Source organism: Toxotes jaculatrix, chromosome 4 (assembly GCF_017976425.1).
Source record: "Toxotes jaculatrix isolate fToxJac2 chromosome 4, fToxJac2.pri, whole genome shotgun sequence".
In the NCBI taxonomy this organism is placed as follows: domain Eukaryota; kingdom Metazoa; phylum Chordata; class Actinopteri; family Toxotidae; genus Toxotes; species Toxotes jaculatrix.
Genome location: NC_054397.1, coordinates 16,525,222 through 16,542,864, shown reverse-complemented (window position 1 = coordinate 16,542,864; position 17,643 = coordinate 16,525,222). Strand labels below are relative to the sequence as shown.

At 40.4% G+C, this 17,643-nt stretch overlaps 1 protein-coding gene across 1 annotated transcript in view; it reads right to left on the bottom strand.

The window, feature by feature from the left end:
* LOC121180621 (alpha-1,6-mannosylglycoprotein 6-beta-N-acetylglucosaminyltransferase B-like) overlaps window positions 1-17,643 on the bottom strand; it is a 98,602-nt gene that overhangs the window by 54,865 nt on the left and 26,094 nt on the right. Inside the window, exons 3-6 of the mRNA XM_041036203.1 lie at window positions 11,718-11,868; window positions 4,444-4,553; window positions 1,235-1,311; window positions 442-621 (exon numbers count right to left, since the gene is read on the bottom strand). Coding sequence (XP_040892137.1) covers window positions 442-621; window positions 1,235-1,311; window positions 4,444-4,553; window positions 11,718-11,868 — 518 coding nt within the window. The remainder of the gene's footprint in view (window positions 1-441; window positions 622-1,234; window positions 1,312-4,443; window positions 4,554-11,717; window positions 11,869-17,643) is intronic.

The following is a 17,643-nucleotide window of genomic DNA, read 5'->3' as shown; positions in this document are numbered from 1 at the left end:
ATGTAGTCTGTTTTATCTCATTTCAAAGTTGCAACCAATGAGTACTGTGCATGTGTTAAGTTGACAGTGCAGCATCAAAACACCATCTAGAGTGTGTCAAAACAACTGTGTCAGGCTGAATCCTGTCCATCCTCACAGCTGTCGAGAAATTTCCTCAGTCACTGGCAATGATGTGATCAAACCCAGTTACAGTGCCACTCTAACTGTAGACTTGACGGAGAGCTACATTTAGAACAACTCAAACAATTTTTCTAACCTGAAAAGGTTGAAACCGTACCTCCTGAACTATAAATACTGCTCAGATAACTCTTTTTCGAAATAGCTTCTCTATCTATCTGTCAGTCTTCACTTAACTTGTTTGTTTCTGAATATAGATTTTTTTTTGTTTTAGTAATCTTTCGCTGTCGCTATTATAATGGTACATGAGAGTAGTCTTCTCACCTGTCTCCTGGGGGCCTTTGCCTGTTGTACATTCTGTGTAGGGGGGCTGCTGTGGTTCCTCCAGGTCAGTGGTGGGCAGAACCACTCCACCTCACTCAGGTAGATGAGGAAGGAGCAGTCTGAGCCGTCAACACCATAGAAGGCATAGCAAGGGTCCGAGGTCCAACGCGCTCGCATCCACTGTACACAAAAAGACATTCACACACACACACACACACACACACACACACACACACACACACACAAATATAAATAAATAAATAAAAACAGATAAGGGGGGGATTATTAGATATTCTCTGTCCCAGTGGCTCCCAAACTAGTCATGGTAAAAAAAATAATAAAATAAAAAAATATAATAAAAAAAAAAAAACCCTGAATAATAATTAAATAACTTTCAGTATAACAGTTCACAGTGTAAATTAGAATTACTGCCTTCTGGTCATATACCTCCATCAACCAGTTAATAAAAAAGGTATTAAAGAGTATTGTGTCATAATTAATGAATTTAAATCACAAATTCTTGAGTTCTGGCCAAATACATGTTTTGTAAGGTCACAGTGACTTTGACCTTTGACCACCAAATTCTAATCAGCCCGTCTTCACATTTGTGCCAAATTTGAGAAATTCTCTCAAGGTGCTCCTGAGATTTATCATTTACGAGAATGGGACAGATGGACGAACGACCCAAAAACATGATACCTCTAGCCACGGCTGTAGCCGCCGCAGAGGTACAAAAAGGTTGGGAACCCTTGCTCTGTTTTAATCAAAATGACAGTAACAGACTGACACTCACATCTACTTTCCCAGGACACTCTGGAAAGCGTGGGTCTCTTGGTACTTCACACTGGCTTGACGTCCCATCTCTCACTGCTGAAAAGATACAGTGAGTGAAATTTCACCTTCAGTTATAAACCATTAATATAGTTTTTGTTGGCTGAACACCTTCCAGAAGACGGCCTGCAAAACACCAGAATCCATTTTTTTTAATTAAGCTACAAATGATCAATCCATATTTACTTATTGTGAGTGGAATACAAGTTCCATGCCTTTGCTTTGCTCACGATCACTGCTGCTTCATCAGTCTATAGGCTTAGTAGCTTAGCTCACTTAAATCAGTTGGCTTTAATGTGAATATTCATTCTCCAGTGAAGTTAATGATTCCAACAGCAATCAGCTAGTGTAATAATATCTATCAGCTCATTTAGCAATATATGGTGCATGCCAAAAACTCTTTAAAATTCAGGTTTTAATCAATTAACTTTCACAAAATGACTGCAGACATGAAATGTTTTGACCCACAGGCTCACCCCCCCCACCCAGAACTGCCAGGTTACAGTATCACTCACATTAACAGCTTTTCTCTATTCGCTTGTGGACATGGCAATATTCACTTTCTCCCTCACCATCATCATTTCCAGTGTGTGCCATATGTGCTGTCGGTGCCCATAAATCCCTGTGCTTCCTGCTTTGCAACACCATCGCACCATATCTGCTCTACTGCAGTGCACACCATTCACTGGGCCTGACAAAGCAGCACAGCCTGTCTCCCACCACTGCCAAGCATCCTAGGGTTATGCTAGCAAGTACGTCTACTCACTTAGGCTGCACTCACTGCATTAATTGCTCCACTGACTTAGTTAACTGCCTCTCTGCTGCTGATGTGAGGAAAAGAAGAGGAGAGAGAGAGAGATAGAGAGAGAGAGAGAGAAAAAGAGAGAACTGAAGTGATATCGTCCATGAAGGAACCAATGCAGATTCATTTTCTCATTGTTTTTCTGTCTTTCAAACCCCTCCCTTCTCTCCCTCTTTCTCTCTCTGGACCAACAAATTTGCCTTCGCTCTAGATTCTGCCTGTTTCCATTTGCCTAATGAAAAAGAGACATTTCTCCACATAAGTCTTCCCCGGGGCTTCTCTCCATTGACTGAAAAAACACACACAGAGGCACAAGCTGCCTACAAACGTGATTACAGTAGCAACCACTGCAGCAACAATTGGAAATGTGGTCAACTAACTAGATAAAAACATGACTCCTGTCCTTGCAAGACAGAGCATAAAAGCCTCGTCAGAGCTTGAGGGGGGGGAAATTCTAATCACGTCCTCTGTCTCTGGCTTTCTCCTGTCGCTCTCTCTCGCACATGCCTGACCATGAGATAAATAAACCGCCACTGAGCCGTATGATAATAAAGTCTGCCGGCGGTGTTTCAATTCATCTGTGATTAGAGAAAGCAGCAGTGTTTTCATTTTGGCGTGTGCCGCCGTCCCTGCAGATGCAGTGGGGAAAAACAAAAGGAGATGTAATGCTCATTTATTCTCATGTAGAGAGTTGGGCAATTACCCTCAAGAGAAAAAGTGAGAGGAGAATAAGTAGGAAAGAATGATTATAATGGTGTGTGTGTGTGTGTGTGTGTGCGTGTGTGTGTGTGTGCAGAACTGTCGCAAGTTTAAAATTATTTAGGTTTTGATTAAAAATGTACAAGTGCAAGACAAGATATAACAACACAGCTGGATGGAAGCATGAACCCAGTGCCCCACACACACAAATGTGCTCCACCTATTACTTGACTACTCACATTTATTTCTCTTATTACATTGCTTTCCTAAAAATAAAATAAAAATAAAATCAGTCCACTAAATAACTATAAATTCTTCCTTCCTCAGTGCTGGAAAAGCTGCAGCAAACACACTTGTTTTATGATTTTACTGTGATGTGTTTGATGACTTATTTTTAACTTTACCGTGATAATTGTTTAGTGTTTTTGTGTGAAAGGTTGTATAAGTGAAACAGTCACCTGTGTGTTTTGGCAAGATGTCAGAAGAGCTTTGTGTCAGTGGGAAAATCAGCTCAACATCCTCACTTACACAAATGCGTCTCTCTCTCTCTGTATGTCTGCAGATCTGTTTTGTATTCTCTTCCACTGTCTCGTAAATACCATCAGAAACTGAAGTTTTGCTCCAATGCAAGCTGACAGCTGTGCATGAGTCCAGCTGTGCTTCAAGTTGAACATTACTGAAGAGTTAGATGTAGACTGAGTTACTTTTTGTACCCTGACAATTTAATCTTAAGATCTGCATCAGTAATACTGCACACCAGCCAAGTGATTTGTCCACCTCTCCATGTACTTTATTGGAAATCTGTAACCAGACAGAATGAGAGAGTATTGTTATATTCTTTATTCTGAATTCAAGCTTTTACCTCTAGGTAGTTCATGGCTCCTGAGTGCGAGCTAAACTGCAACATTTATACCTATGGTAAGTAAACAACTTAACACCAAAAGGTAACTATATTTAACTTAACTGTATTTATAACTTAAGCAGTTGTAAGTACTGTGTGTTTATATTTTTTTTGCTGTATTCCATCAAGTATACACACAGATTCTTACATTAGTTTTGCACATTTCCAGATTTGTGTACTTGTAGAAGTGTAGGCTGGTGCTGGGTAAGTACTGTGTTATTTGTGTATTGTTTGTAATGCTGTACTGTGCTTGTGTGATGTTGTGTATTGTCACTGGTAGTGGGTGTCTGCCGTGTTTGGCTTTAATGGTTTTTACCGTCTATGTTTTTATTACGTTTGTTCAGTATTGTGCTCACAGTGAAAACCAATTTCTCTTTGGAATAATAAAGTTAATCAATACATTTTTTATTGTGAGTCATAAGAAAGGAGTGGGTCGAATCAGATTGCTGTGTGGATGTGTGCATGTGTTTCATATGACTTGTATGCTTCTGTTTTGTTCTTGTAATATAACTGTGCTGTCTATTTACTTTATATGGCTGCTTGTAATATGGGCTGACCTACAGCATGATGAAGTCTAGGATAAGTTTCTCCAAGGGGTTTTAAAAAAGTATGCCAGATGAGATATTTGATTAGTGAGTCGTGAGTCATAAATTCAGGATCTTACTCACTTATTTTTATCAATCTTTATACCTAGTTTAGTTTGTGTTATGTATACATACTGTAAATAAGAAGGTAAAGGCATGTCACTGTGATGATAATGATACTGTACCTCGTCCTTGCACCATGCTGTTTTGCAGTATTTGCTCCACCCTGATGGCAATGTTGGAGACATTCTGGGCTATAGCTTGGATCTTCTCCACCAGGCCGGCTGGTTGAAACCTGCACACAGACACACACACAGACACAAACGCAGAGTGAAGAAGAGATAAAGGTATGTGACAGTGACAGGTACCCTCACACTGCTGTCACACCATGTAAACTCAGTTTGTAAACAGAGTGCCAAAGACAAAAACCAAATGCCTCTGCATTGGAGTAAAGTATCGCTATCACACCCATACAGACTAACACACACCTGGCGCTCAAAACTTTTACCAACAGTTAAAAAAAATAAAATAAAAAAATCTCTCATTATCTGTTCCTCTTCTCCCAATAGTATAACCTCCTCCTTCAGTCCTTTCCCTACTTCACATTCTTCCTCTGTCACTTCAGTCATGGGCTAGTCTCTCTCCTCTTCACTTATCTCCCTCTTTTTCTGTTGTTTCATGTCTGCCTTTTTTTTGTCTCACTCTTTTCTCACTCTTCTCCCCAGCCCTTTCTTCTCTGCTTCCCCTCCCTCCTTTTTTTTTTTACATCTCAACAGATGTAGAAGTGTTAGAGGGAGATGCAAATTGGTAGTCACTTGGTTGGAGCGTGAAATAGAAAAAGACCTGCGCCGTTAATACCACTTCCTTTGTAGTGAGAAACTTTCCATTCACATAATAAGACGTGTGGGAAACGTGTGTGTGTGTTTGTTGTGTGTTATGTGTTTCAGTTTGCATCTGTTTGTGTCCTCTTTGCAGTTTTGCATATTTCCAAGGCATCAGACTGCATGGCTGCACATCGTGCAAAGCCAAGGCTGCATACCCACACATGCTCATGCTGCTGTGCCCATTATGTCCATTTAAATGACTCGATTTCAGTGTGCATCGTGTGTGTGTGCTTGTCTCTCCATATTCTCTAATGAGCAGATGACATTAACCCTCTTTAAAGCCACAGGCCTATGAGCAGTATAATAACACATCATTGCAGATTATTGATTGTGTGTGTGTATGTGTGTGTGCCAGCTTGTTTTACTATATTCATGAGGTCAGACAGCTTGGTGGGTACCAAAAGGCTGGACCCCACAACTTTAAAGGGCTCTTTGAGGGTTAAGAATTGGTTTTAGAGTTCAGGTTAGAATTGGGTTTAGGTTATGGTCAAGTGTTGGCATTAGACATTTAGTTGTGATGGTTAAGGTTACGGTAATGGACTAGGAAATGATTTATGTCAATGAGTGTCCTCATAACTAGTGTCAGACAAGATTTTGTGTGTATGTGTGTGTGTGTATTCTGGATGGAATGCAAGGCTGCTCAACTAACTAACCGCCAACAACAGCTGCATGAAAATGAACTAAAAAAAAAAAAAAAAAAATCGTGGGACTCAGGGAATATGTGAGGAAAGTGTGTTGCTGCTTTACAAAATGCAAACAAAAAATAACACAGCCATCAAAGTCACAGGCAGTCTCCATGCTCCATTAACAACTTTGTAAGTGTCACTTGTAAGCATCCCTAAGTGAGTCTGCATCCTCTTTAATATGTTTACAACAACAGACAAGCCATTATTCCTTAGTGCATGGGTATTTCAGAGGCAACAGCTGTATTAAAAATGTGCTGAAATGTAAAATTGCAAAGTGATGTACAGTATTTTTGTTGGATAAGACAAATCTTTTATATAGAGTACATAAGCTCTTTCTTATTCTGCAAAATGCACATCAGGGGGGCAATCCTCCAGTAAATTCTAACTTTTGAAAATCATACGAGACATCCACAATGTAGAGGTGGTGCTCATTTCTGTTCCCACAAGAGGACTTGGACATTTAAAAAATGGTAACAAGTATCCTTTGGTAGCATAAACCAGTAAGCGGTGGCACAAATTAACATGAAAGCACATCTGTGGAAGCTGAAAACAATGGAATGTTGGTAAATGGAGAGCTTCACCATCATGCTCTGCTCCCTCTTCGACAACGTCTGATTTAGTGCTGCTGTAATACCAGCAGCCTCGAGAACAAGACCCCAAGATACTTAAACTCCCTCACTTGACACTCTCCAAGCCCCGAAGGGAACAATCCACACTTTTCTAACAGAGCACGATGGCCTCAGACTTGGAGGTGCTGACCCTCATCTCTGTCGCTTGACACTTAGAGGTGTTTTCTGCGACTGACCTGATCATATGAGGACATGATTGTGTCTACCTAACTTTTGTAATGTGGGATCATTTCATAGCTTTTCTCTGGACTATTCTTGCATTCAGCAGCCATGGATGTTTTGGAAGGATGAACCTTTAATTTCATTATTGTTATTATTATTATTACAAATGACTTTTCTCTCACCTGCTAGCAGACGCTCCGCTATGTAAATAAACCTTCCCAAACATGCTTGACAAGAAAGCACACTGAAACAGTGTTATCTCACAAAAAGCATATGACAGAACTAATTACAATTCCCTCCATTCTGCACAAGTGAGGCAAATACAGTGTGTGCATTTGTAAAACGTATTGCCTTCCATTGTCTTATATGAGAGCCAGCATTATGTTAGAATATAAAACTAAAACATTTATTACATTTCACAGCAGTTCCCAGCTGTAGAGGATTACAACTACCGTGATGCCTAAGTTGCAATGTATTTGGCCTGAAGGACAAAACCTTTGCTTTCTAAGCTGGGTAACCCCTATTGCTGTAAAGCTGTCTTTGGGGGGTGGGGTGGGCGCTTGACTGTGATTGTGCAAGTTGGCCTTCACAAGACGTGACCTTCTAATCTCACCTCTAATGTCTGCTACAGTATGAACTCATCCCTCGAGATGAACACAGAGTGAAGGAGAAAGGGAGCGAGTCATAGAAAGAAAGACTAAGGCAGAGAAATGGATCAAAGACTGAAGGGAGAGGATTGCACAATGAGATCCAAGGAGGGCAAGAAAAAAAAAAACGAGGCAGACAGGGAAACATACAGTGGGAGAGCTGAGGCAAAACTGAAATAAAAGCAGCCAGAAAAGAAAGAGAAGGAGATCAACCATCAACAGCACACAGACCAGGAGTACCAGGGGGACCTTTCTGTCAAGAAAGAAAGAGGATAAAATAAAGAGATCCTCTGCGTCTTTGTGCGGAAGCCAACAAAAAAAGCTTGACTGAAACATTAAACAATGATTGTGATCAAAGAATATGGGGATATACATATTTGATGGTCCGCTGTTGCATGCTACTCGCAATGAAGCTTCCCGCCTTTTGATGAATGTAGACAGTTGGCTCTTTTACAAATGAGGGAAACAAAACAGATATGAGGAAGAGCAAAGAGAAGACAAAATGGGAGGAAAGTGTAGAGGGGGAGAAGAAACAACAAGAGGAAATCCACCGGCGGATGCCAAGCAGAAGTAGAACACTGAGAGAGAGAAGCGGTGAGAGAAAATCAATGATAACTAGAGGGAGAGTTTCTAAGGATACAAATAAAAATGTGTTTTCATGTTCTCCTTGTTTCTCTTCCCACCAACCCCCTCTCTATCTAATGAGCTCATCCTCTTAAGGGAAGAGGACAGTTCTGGCAGCATCCCATCAAACAAAGCTGTCAAGGGCCAGAGATGCATGTGACAAGGTGTCAGCATGGTTTTTTTTTTTTTGTGTGTGTCTGTGTGTGTGTGCTTGGCTGATGTCCAGTTGTTTGTGTGTGGTGTTTTAGCATCATGACATCAAGAGGAGTAACACTTGATGGCATGATGTTAAAACATCACACAGCACAGCATTTATCCCACAGCTCACACATACACACGCAAACACAAATGCCTACACACGTGCATGAATGCACAGACATGCACTCGGGTTTTCATGTATAGTGATTACAGAAAATGAAACTTGGAACAGCCTTTCCACTATGGTCTGTTTCTCCCACTGAAACAGTGCACAGAGCAACTGAAATCAGGAAAAATGACTCAAAGAAATAAAAGAATAATTTAAGTGTCTCCCTTGCTGAATATTTCCAGCAAAGCTACAGTATGACATTGACTTGAGTGCTGTGGAATAGAAGGCCTCCCGAGATAAAGGCTGTTACTGACAGAGCTTAGATGGGTGCTTAAGGGAGGAGAAATAGGTAAAGCCAAGCCAGAGCAGTGATCGTCAGAGAGCGTGCGCCTAAGGGGAGACTTACCAATCTCCCCTCTCATCTGCTGCACAGTAAACCAGAGTGAATCAACTCCGCACCCTTTTCTCCTCCTTCATCTCTCCCTCTCTCTCTCTCTCATTTTCTCAGGCTCTTTGCTGTCCCTCTCCCTCCCTCGTTATTTTCCCTCCGTTTTCTGCTCTAACGAGTGGCTGCCCTGTGGGCGAATCATAGGCTGGGGCCTCAGACATCAAGTCCCATTCGCCGCTACACAGGAGTATGTCAGCACCAATGAAGCTCACACGAAGATGAGACTCCCGCCCAGTGAGTGTGTGTGTGTGTGTGTGATTGTGTGTGTGTCTTTCTGCAAATGCATGCCTGACTGGCCTGGATTTGGGATATGTTTTTATAAAGCTTCCTCTTCCCATTTGCTCCTTTCCCCGCTGGCAAAAATCACACTTTACCACATCACTCATACCAACCAAGTACCTTTCTCGCACACACTCTCTCACTCTGTGCATGTGTGTGAGTGCAAAAAAAAAGAGAATAAGTAGTAAGAAAATAAAGTAAAAAGGAGACAGAGAGAAAGAAAGGAACAGCAGAGAGAGTAAAAGTAGAAAGAAAAAGAGAAAAAGAAGCAAGAGGAGGGTAGAAATGAGCGATGGAATGAAATCATCGGACTGAAGAGAGACTTCAGTCCAACGATTGTCGCTGTTGTGACATTCAGTGTGTGTGAGCGTGCGTGTGTGTCTATGTGTGTATGGCTATTAATCCTGCAGGCTGTGTGCTCAGTCAGGAGTCTGTGCCCTGGTCTCACGCCCAGACTGGTTTTAGCAAGTGTCACCTCAAGTGAACTAATACACAGACACCCGCATGCATGACGCAATTACACACAAACACAGACACACACTCGTTAAACACATCTTACTCTTCTTCAGCAGGAAGCCATCAAAAGAACATCATCAAGACAAAAAGTGTGTGCGTATGTTTTGTGTCCACCACAATTTCCCGAGTCAATATCTTTTTCATTCTGCTTCCTGAATCCAAAATTTCACTCCAGCTATTAGAGCTGCTTCACTCTTTTCAGCCCATAACAAAAACTGTACTCAAAATAAGAAAAAAAAAAAATATATATAGTGTGCTCTGGTTTTGATTACATATTGTCCACAAAGAACTGCTGTTGAACAGAACGACGTTTCAAAAATAATTCATCTAAGTTTGACCTGAGTTTAAGAGCTTGGATGAAGTTTTTGTTGGGCTTGCTGAAAGATGTTTGAGTTTGATGCTTACTGCTTATAACCCATCATAACATCATACTGTAAGCTTGCATCAAATAGCACTAACATAAGTTACGCAAGTCACAGTATGTTTACAAGATGTGTTTTTTTTTTTCAATTTCTGTTTTCAAAGCTTGAATTTTTAAAGTAGTGTAGCAACAAAATTATTCTTCATACTAGTGAATCAGAATGTAAACAAAGGTGTGCAATCAAAACACTTTGCTGCAGCTCATTACGTTATGCAATTAAATCAAATAATGTTTTAAAATAAAACATTATTATAAAATTTCTCATAGCATTATCACTTGTTATTAAGCAGTCACTGTTCTTTTCATTAGGGGTAACACTTACAGGTGTAAGCAAAATCACCAAATCACAACTACATTCTCTGCTACAAATGTGGGTAATTGGTTTAATGCCAGTTGTGTGTAATGGGATGCCCAGCCAAGCCGAATGCACTCTTACTGCGGATTAAGCTTGGCAGTGGTGGCTGAAGGCCTTTTTTTCCCTGTAGCACTCAGGCATCCCAACTAAACCCTAGTATGATATTATTTTGATCGTGTACACACTGTTTAACCCCCACAAGACCAACTCTGCTGATAAAACACACAGAGCTATTTTAACCAGTTAACACAAACACTGTCAATCGACATCTTAAACAACCCAAAGGCGTGAACACTTTCAAGTCGTAACCATGGAGATCTATCTCTACCTTCCATCCCACACAAGGTGAACTTGGCAGAAGATGTGCTAGTATTTTTTAAAATATTATTTAAATATTCATAAATAATCACTTATTATAGTGATTATTACCATTAGTATAACCCTGTCATTTTCAATTAGTTTAACAAGGCAATGAAGTAAACCTATCTGTTATTTATCTGTAAAATTACAGGCTGACAACAAGGCTAGTGGTTAAGGGCAAACTGTCCACTAACCTATTTAAAACAGGATGGTTCACACAACATTGATTTCAGCTCTTGTATTTGACCCTAATTACACCCTAACCATAACCCTCTATCTAGCCAAACTGTCCCCTTCAAGGCAATAACTGCAAATTGATTTCTGTTATAGTTACGCATGCATGTACTCTCCTAGTTAGAGTCCCTGACAATAGACAGAGTTACACCCTGTAGCCTAAGAGTAGAGCTGCTTCCTCCACATTAAACAGCCCATTACTAGACATTGATTGCAGTTAACACCAACGCCAGACCATATTAATCGTTCCATCCTTCCGCTCTAGTGCCTCAGCGCAGATCTGAACCTGAGCTCTTATCCGGGATCATTTAACAAAGTTCGAGGAAGTGGGGGCATTTCTGTCAGTGTGTATCACATCACTCCTGCTGCACTGAGTTTAGTCAGGCTGTTTGAAAATGAAAAGAGTCGGAATGACGAGAACGTTAGACAGAGAAGACAAATTGGATGTCTAGGCGCTAAGGGGGCGAAGGGAGGAGCAGTTTGATAAAAGCAGTCGCAGCAAGGTCATACAAGACTCGTCTGTTTGCAGCTGCGAATTTGAGGTAATAGGCAGCAATTTCCACAGGTGACTGTGTGAGGAGAAAAAAATGGGAGCGAAGACCAGAGCAAAATACAATAAGGTGCAGAGTTAAAAGGAGGGAAGATAGAAGTCATGACTATAGTAGATGGTCGTATAGAGACTGAGAGGTGAGGTACAGTATGGCAATGACGAATACTTTTCATCTAAAATTATGTTTCCAATGAATGTATTTTTACAGAGTAAAGTAAAGGCACTAAAATAAGTGTCTCTCAATATAATCATTTACATCTGGGGAGTACTGATTAATGTATAAGAATTTTGTTGATTGCAAGAAACAGTTAACACAGACAGAATAAAGCTGTAAAATGCAGGAAAAACTCAGTGTACCTGTTGATAGCAGAGCTGAGCTCATCCAGGCGCCGTGCGTCGGTGGTGGAGGTGTTGTCGAGTTTGGACAGACTGTCCATCCTCTTCAGAATCACCTCCAGCATGTCACTGATCTTCCTCAGCACACCACGTGACTCCACGCCTCCCAGCACTGAGTGAGAGAGACAGGAGACAAATGAAAAGCTGGACAGTGCAGTACATGACAAACTCGCAGAGCAGCATGCACATTAATCACAAAGCCCGCAGCTCCTCTGGCTCACTGTACTGTAGCTGATTTTGGCTGTGGTTTTGTTTTGGACAACTGTCTCTGCACACTTCACTGCAATGTAGATGAAAAGCAAATTCCCTGCTCTTGTGTGCCAAACAATGCAAAAGTCCTCAATTAAATTTGTGAGAAAACACACGCGATCTACCTTCCTTCTGTGCTGCCTGCCACTGCTCTGTTGAAAACATTTAGTTCTTCTCAAATTAAATTGTTTTAAAAAGCTGCCACTTCACATTACTGTGTTTATTATCAACATTTTCATCTAATAGCTAATAAGCCTAAATGAGAAAGTGGAGCTGCAACAGAACAGTATCACCTGTAGACCCCCACCCCATTTAGCCACTCAAACGTTGGTGTTTGCTGTGGCCAAAACACCAAAAGGAAGAGGTAAATCAACATTTCAGAGTGAAATCCAAAGTGTCTCATAGTAAGTGAAACACCTTCCCCAAAGAAAGTGGAGTTACAAAAGCTTGATCTTCTCTTTGTTGATATACAGCCCAGTTTACTGATTAAACCAGTTCTCAGCCTGTCAGTATTACCATAATGTTAACAGCTAACATACCTAAATCCGTTATTCAGCTTGACTCCTTGTTCATAAGAAATTGAAGGTTTTATGAACTGAAGCCTTATGAAGCCTTTCAATTTTATTCTTTGTCACCGTAATATGCATAATGCTACTGTATTAAATGTTTAGATATTCAATTATCAATTTTGATTCAAGCTGTCATTTAGTGCGCCACACTTTGAGTCGAGTTTAGCTTTGAGATGATGTAATCCATCCATCCAGTATGCTGACACCCACACACACACACACGGTCGCTGAGGAGGCCTACCCCTACCATAATACCACTTTAACCTCATGAGAGCATCTCCTCTTCACTTGAGCCTGTGTGTTATTCCTCATCTTCAAGTCTCAAAGCCAACACTTTGATTATTTCAGTCTTTAACCTGTATATCTACAGCTTTAATTCCAATTTCCTCTGCCTACAGGAGCGCATGTTGCCCAGTGCTGTATTCTGATCTCTTGTAATAAACTGGGTTTTGTTCAGGCCAGACACCCAGACACTCGGGAGTCTGATGTCTGAATATGAGCTTACCTTTATATCCTTCGATACCCTTTGAAATGAGAATGAGACGTTCACCAAGACGTTATGAAAAGTCATGAAAAGCCAGGAACTAATTACACTGAGGCTCCCTCTTTTCTTGCTTCTTTCTCAGTCTGTGTCTGTGTGATGGCCAATTTATTTCCTTCACCTCACATGGCAGAGAGGCCTCTCTGCTATGATAACAGATGAAGATGAATGCGCTGGCTGAGTTGAAAAGTGAATCTTAACACAAACAAGCATACACGCACAGATGCAGAGACAGTGAGGGAGAGAGGCAGAATATACTCTGACTGCCAAAGGTGTACCAGACCTGATTAGAATAATTACAACGACACTGCCAGGGTCACAGTGTCTGTGAATTCAGTCATAATGGCCCAGAACAAGGAAGGTGAGTGAAAGGCGGAGATACAGATGGAAAGCTTTCTCATTTATTAACTTTGCAGAATGAATTTCTCCGTATATGTCCAACTCATCATTTTAAAGTGCTCATGGAAAAAGTGAAACTCAAAAGAATGAGAGAGAAGAACTGTGGCTCCAGTAAGAGAACTTAAAAAGAGAAATACAAGGCTCCATACTAACTTTTTACATTACAGTGGTGCTTTATAATTTAGGTGCACCCAAAAATTTTCACTGCGCCTCTTGGCGCCACAATAATACATCAACGTCGATGCTCCAACAGCAAAAACACTGCTCTCAGCCACGCTTGTCCACACACTGCAATAAATACAATGCATAATGTTAACCGTTTCAACATGAGCCACGGAAATTGGACAAGCCATTCTTTGTAACAGGCATATGTCTTGGCCTTTATATTTGTTGTAGGGTCTGACTCTGGCTTGGAGTCAGATGAGGCCACCTTCGCCAGAGATGCTGGGTCAGGATTAGGCATGTCACTGGGGTCAGGAGAGATGGGTGCAGTTTCCTCACTGATGATGTCGCTCGACCTTTCAGGTGTAACAGGAACTGCAGCACTTTTTTTTTTTTAATGAAAAATAACAAAACAATCTATAGTTCTCCTCAATTTGAATTACCAGTATGTTTTAAAGTTGCAAATCTACTGTGTATATAATAAATCCTAAGGGACATCCTGTGTGTCATGTTTATGCATTTTAAGCTTTTCATCTTTCATTTAATGCCTTTTGGGTTTTCAGTTAGGATTAGGGATACATAGAGTCCACATCTTCTAGTCCTGGAAAACGGCCACAACCATAGCTAACCAAAGAAAATAATGCTACACACATACACACACACACAAAGACAGACCTGCTAAATGTCAGGCACACCAATGCAACCAATGAAAGCGTTTAGTTGCACCTGACTTTGATTTTGTTTGCATGTGAGGCCATGTGATATGGAAACATTTTACCTTGTTCAATTTTTTTTAATCAATATTCTTTCATGTAAATCATTCATAAACCTACAACTCACTGTGCCCTGAACAAAGGTGCAGCTGCTTTTTCTGGATACGGGGATGTGACAGTGGATGGAAAGCTTCATTGTTAACATGCTTTCCTGTTACATCACCTATGACACCCTTAACACCTAGAATCAATATATATCTTGGATGATCAGATACAATAATTAAAGCCAATAGTCAAGGAAGGAACAGTTTGACACATATGTAAATATGCTTATTCAATTTCTTAGATGAGAAGGTGTATACCACACTCATATCTGTGAGCTAAATATAAAGTTACAGTCATCATTCAGTCAGCTTAGTCTTTAAAAAAAATCAAAACAGGGAGAAACAGCTAACTTGGCTCTTTATAAAGTCCACCTACCAGCACCTCTACAGTAAAGCTCACTAGTTAAATTGTTGCAAGTTGTTTGTTTAATCTGTACAAAAGCCAAATTGCAGAGACGACAAGTCGTAGTTTCACAGGAGGTTATCTGCTGAGCTATTTCGCAGCCGGGAGCAGGAGGGATCTCTAATGTCATCATTGGATATATCATTCTGTATGCAAATCCAATAAGGAGACAAACACAAATTAGACAGATGGCAGAAAATGTCAAGTGTGAAATACAATACTCGTCAAAAAGGATGCTTGCAGCTTTTTTTCACGTCAGGTGCAATTATAGCATATAAAAAGTCAACACAATCCAAAAACTGTAAAACATGATAATGCAGAGTAAAGAAAGCCAAGGAAGATCCGTCCACTTCAATCTGATGCCATCATTAAAACTTCAGCAACCTCACACGATGCAGTCAACAGCCTAATAGGATACAGCTTGGGAAATAAGGGACACAAAGGTCAGAGTGTGTTCTTCTAGCCTCCCATCAGACCATTTGGAAGAACCCACAGTGACACTGCAAACACCTGGATTACACTGTCTGACCACTCTGTCAAACCCCATGTCTGCTGCTTGACAGGCAATTACAGCCAATGGGCTTCAGCGCCTAACAGAGCCGGAGCAAGGTCATTGTCTAAGTTCAGTGAGTTATCTCCACAGCGACAGATGTGCTCGTGTGAGACTGACAGTGTCATGTCCTTCGCCTGTGATTGATCGCTGTGTCAGGGTGCGCTGACGGGTCGCTCCAGTGACATCTTTGTGATTGGCTGATCCATGTTAAGGGTCAAGCAAATTGTGGCCAGGCTGAGAAAATGATAACTTATGATTAAGGGTTGCACAAATAAAAGTTTGTCTAATATTAAGTGCTTCTCCCGGAAATTATATTCTTGGCAAAGCCCCTGAAAAAGCATTTAGATGACCCAACACCATTTTAGAGTTTGTTTGGTTTCTTACGTTTGGCTGTTCACAACCTAAGTTAATATAAGATTAGAAAAACAAAAGAAAGCAATAGAAGACAATAATAAAGTAGTACAGAAAAATAAGTAATATTACAATACCCTTACTGATAGATAGCAGCCACAAACGGCTGTGATGTTCAGCAGTGCAGCAAAATGAGCAGATGGGAATGATTCAACAAAGCCTAAAGGTGCAAGAGATCCAAAAAGTCAGACAGTAGATATTTCACATGTTCTCATGGACTCATGTATCAACTATCATTTCAGGTCAGGGGGCTAATGTACGTGACTAAGGAGACCAAATACCAAAAGTTAAAGGACAATTGCCTATATTCCGATAGCTTGCTTAAGTGATACAATTATGTAGAAAGTGATAGCTCTCATCAGACTGAACCTCATTCAGACCTCAATGTTGTAATGTATGTGCAAGTGGAGGACACTGTGACCTTAGATACTGTATGTAATGGAAACAGCAGCAATAACATTACAGCAGAGATGAAGATGGTTTGACTTGCTCAACCTTAATGGCAGTTGAGTCAAATGCAGGAGTGTGTGTGTGTGTGTGTGTGTATGGGTGACTTTGACGTCACAGGCACAATAGCACCTGGAAATAACAGGGATGCAAAAATCAGGACGTGAAAGGCAAGAATCAACAAGAGAAGGATGAACAAAGAGCATGGCCAAGAATCAAGATTAAACGCCAAAGAGCATCCAGTTTCCTCCTCGAGGTGTCTGTACTGTAACACAGACAGAAAATAGTCGGGTTAAATTGTTTACGTGGTACAATTTTTCTTTTGACTGGTTTATGAAAAGTCGAAACTACCCCTCTGCAACTGACTCTATTGACAAGTTCTACTCAGTACATTAACAGCTCCAAAGCCAGAGGAAAACATTTCATGGGAAAGAATCAGCTTTCTTTCATTGTTAATCACAAAGTATTTGTGATGTAGAACAATAGCTTACAAACAGTTTTCACTGTTTCACTGACCCCAAAAGAGCCACATGGCTTTCAATTCTAACTGTAACACTGAAACAAAAGGGCACAAGTTATATTTTAGGTTTTATGAACTGCAGCAGTAATTGTTACTTAAATTTCCATAAGAGATCAAAGAGACCACAACTGATGCCACAGATGTCAGAACCGTCCAGTTAAGAGTTCACTGATGACAAAAAGTCTGCCTCAGATCACTGTTAATGCCCATGGTGCTGGCATATTTTCCTTCAGTTAGAGAAACCTACCTCTATGAATATTCATATGTACATTTGGACAATTACCATTGCAAATGCCATCACAGACGTTACTCTATGACACACTGATACCTAAGTTATATTAAGGTCCCTGCTGAAAGCAAATATTCCAACTCTGAGTTAGAGCAGCTTATAATAGTAATGGCTGCCTCAAGGACTAGGTGACTAAGGCACCAAATTAAGCAAGTTTTAGCAAAAAAATCTTTTAGCAAAATGCATCATGGAACAACATGGGACAATGGAAGGTACAGCATGCTATAGCAGGTCAAAGGTTTGTGAGTTGTGCTAATAATAATGCACTTGCACTGTGTGTGAGTCACTTGTTAATGAAATACTTCATGGTGAAATTGCCCATCTTGATGAATATATGTATTAATGTGGTAAAAATTGATTGATATGTCACTACCCTGCAGTTCCAATTATGCTGTAATGACAACTTTAATCCCATAATAAAGATATAACGGAAAATTAAAAGAGGAGACATGTGTAGACTTCTAAACTGACACCACATAATCAAATTTATTATTTACTTTAATTATAAGTGTGCTCCAACTTATTGA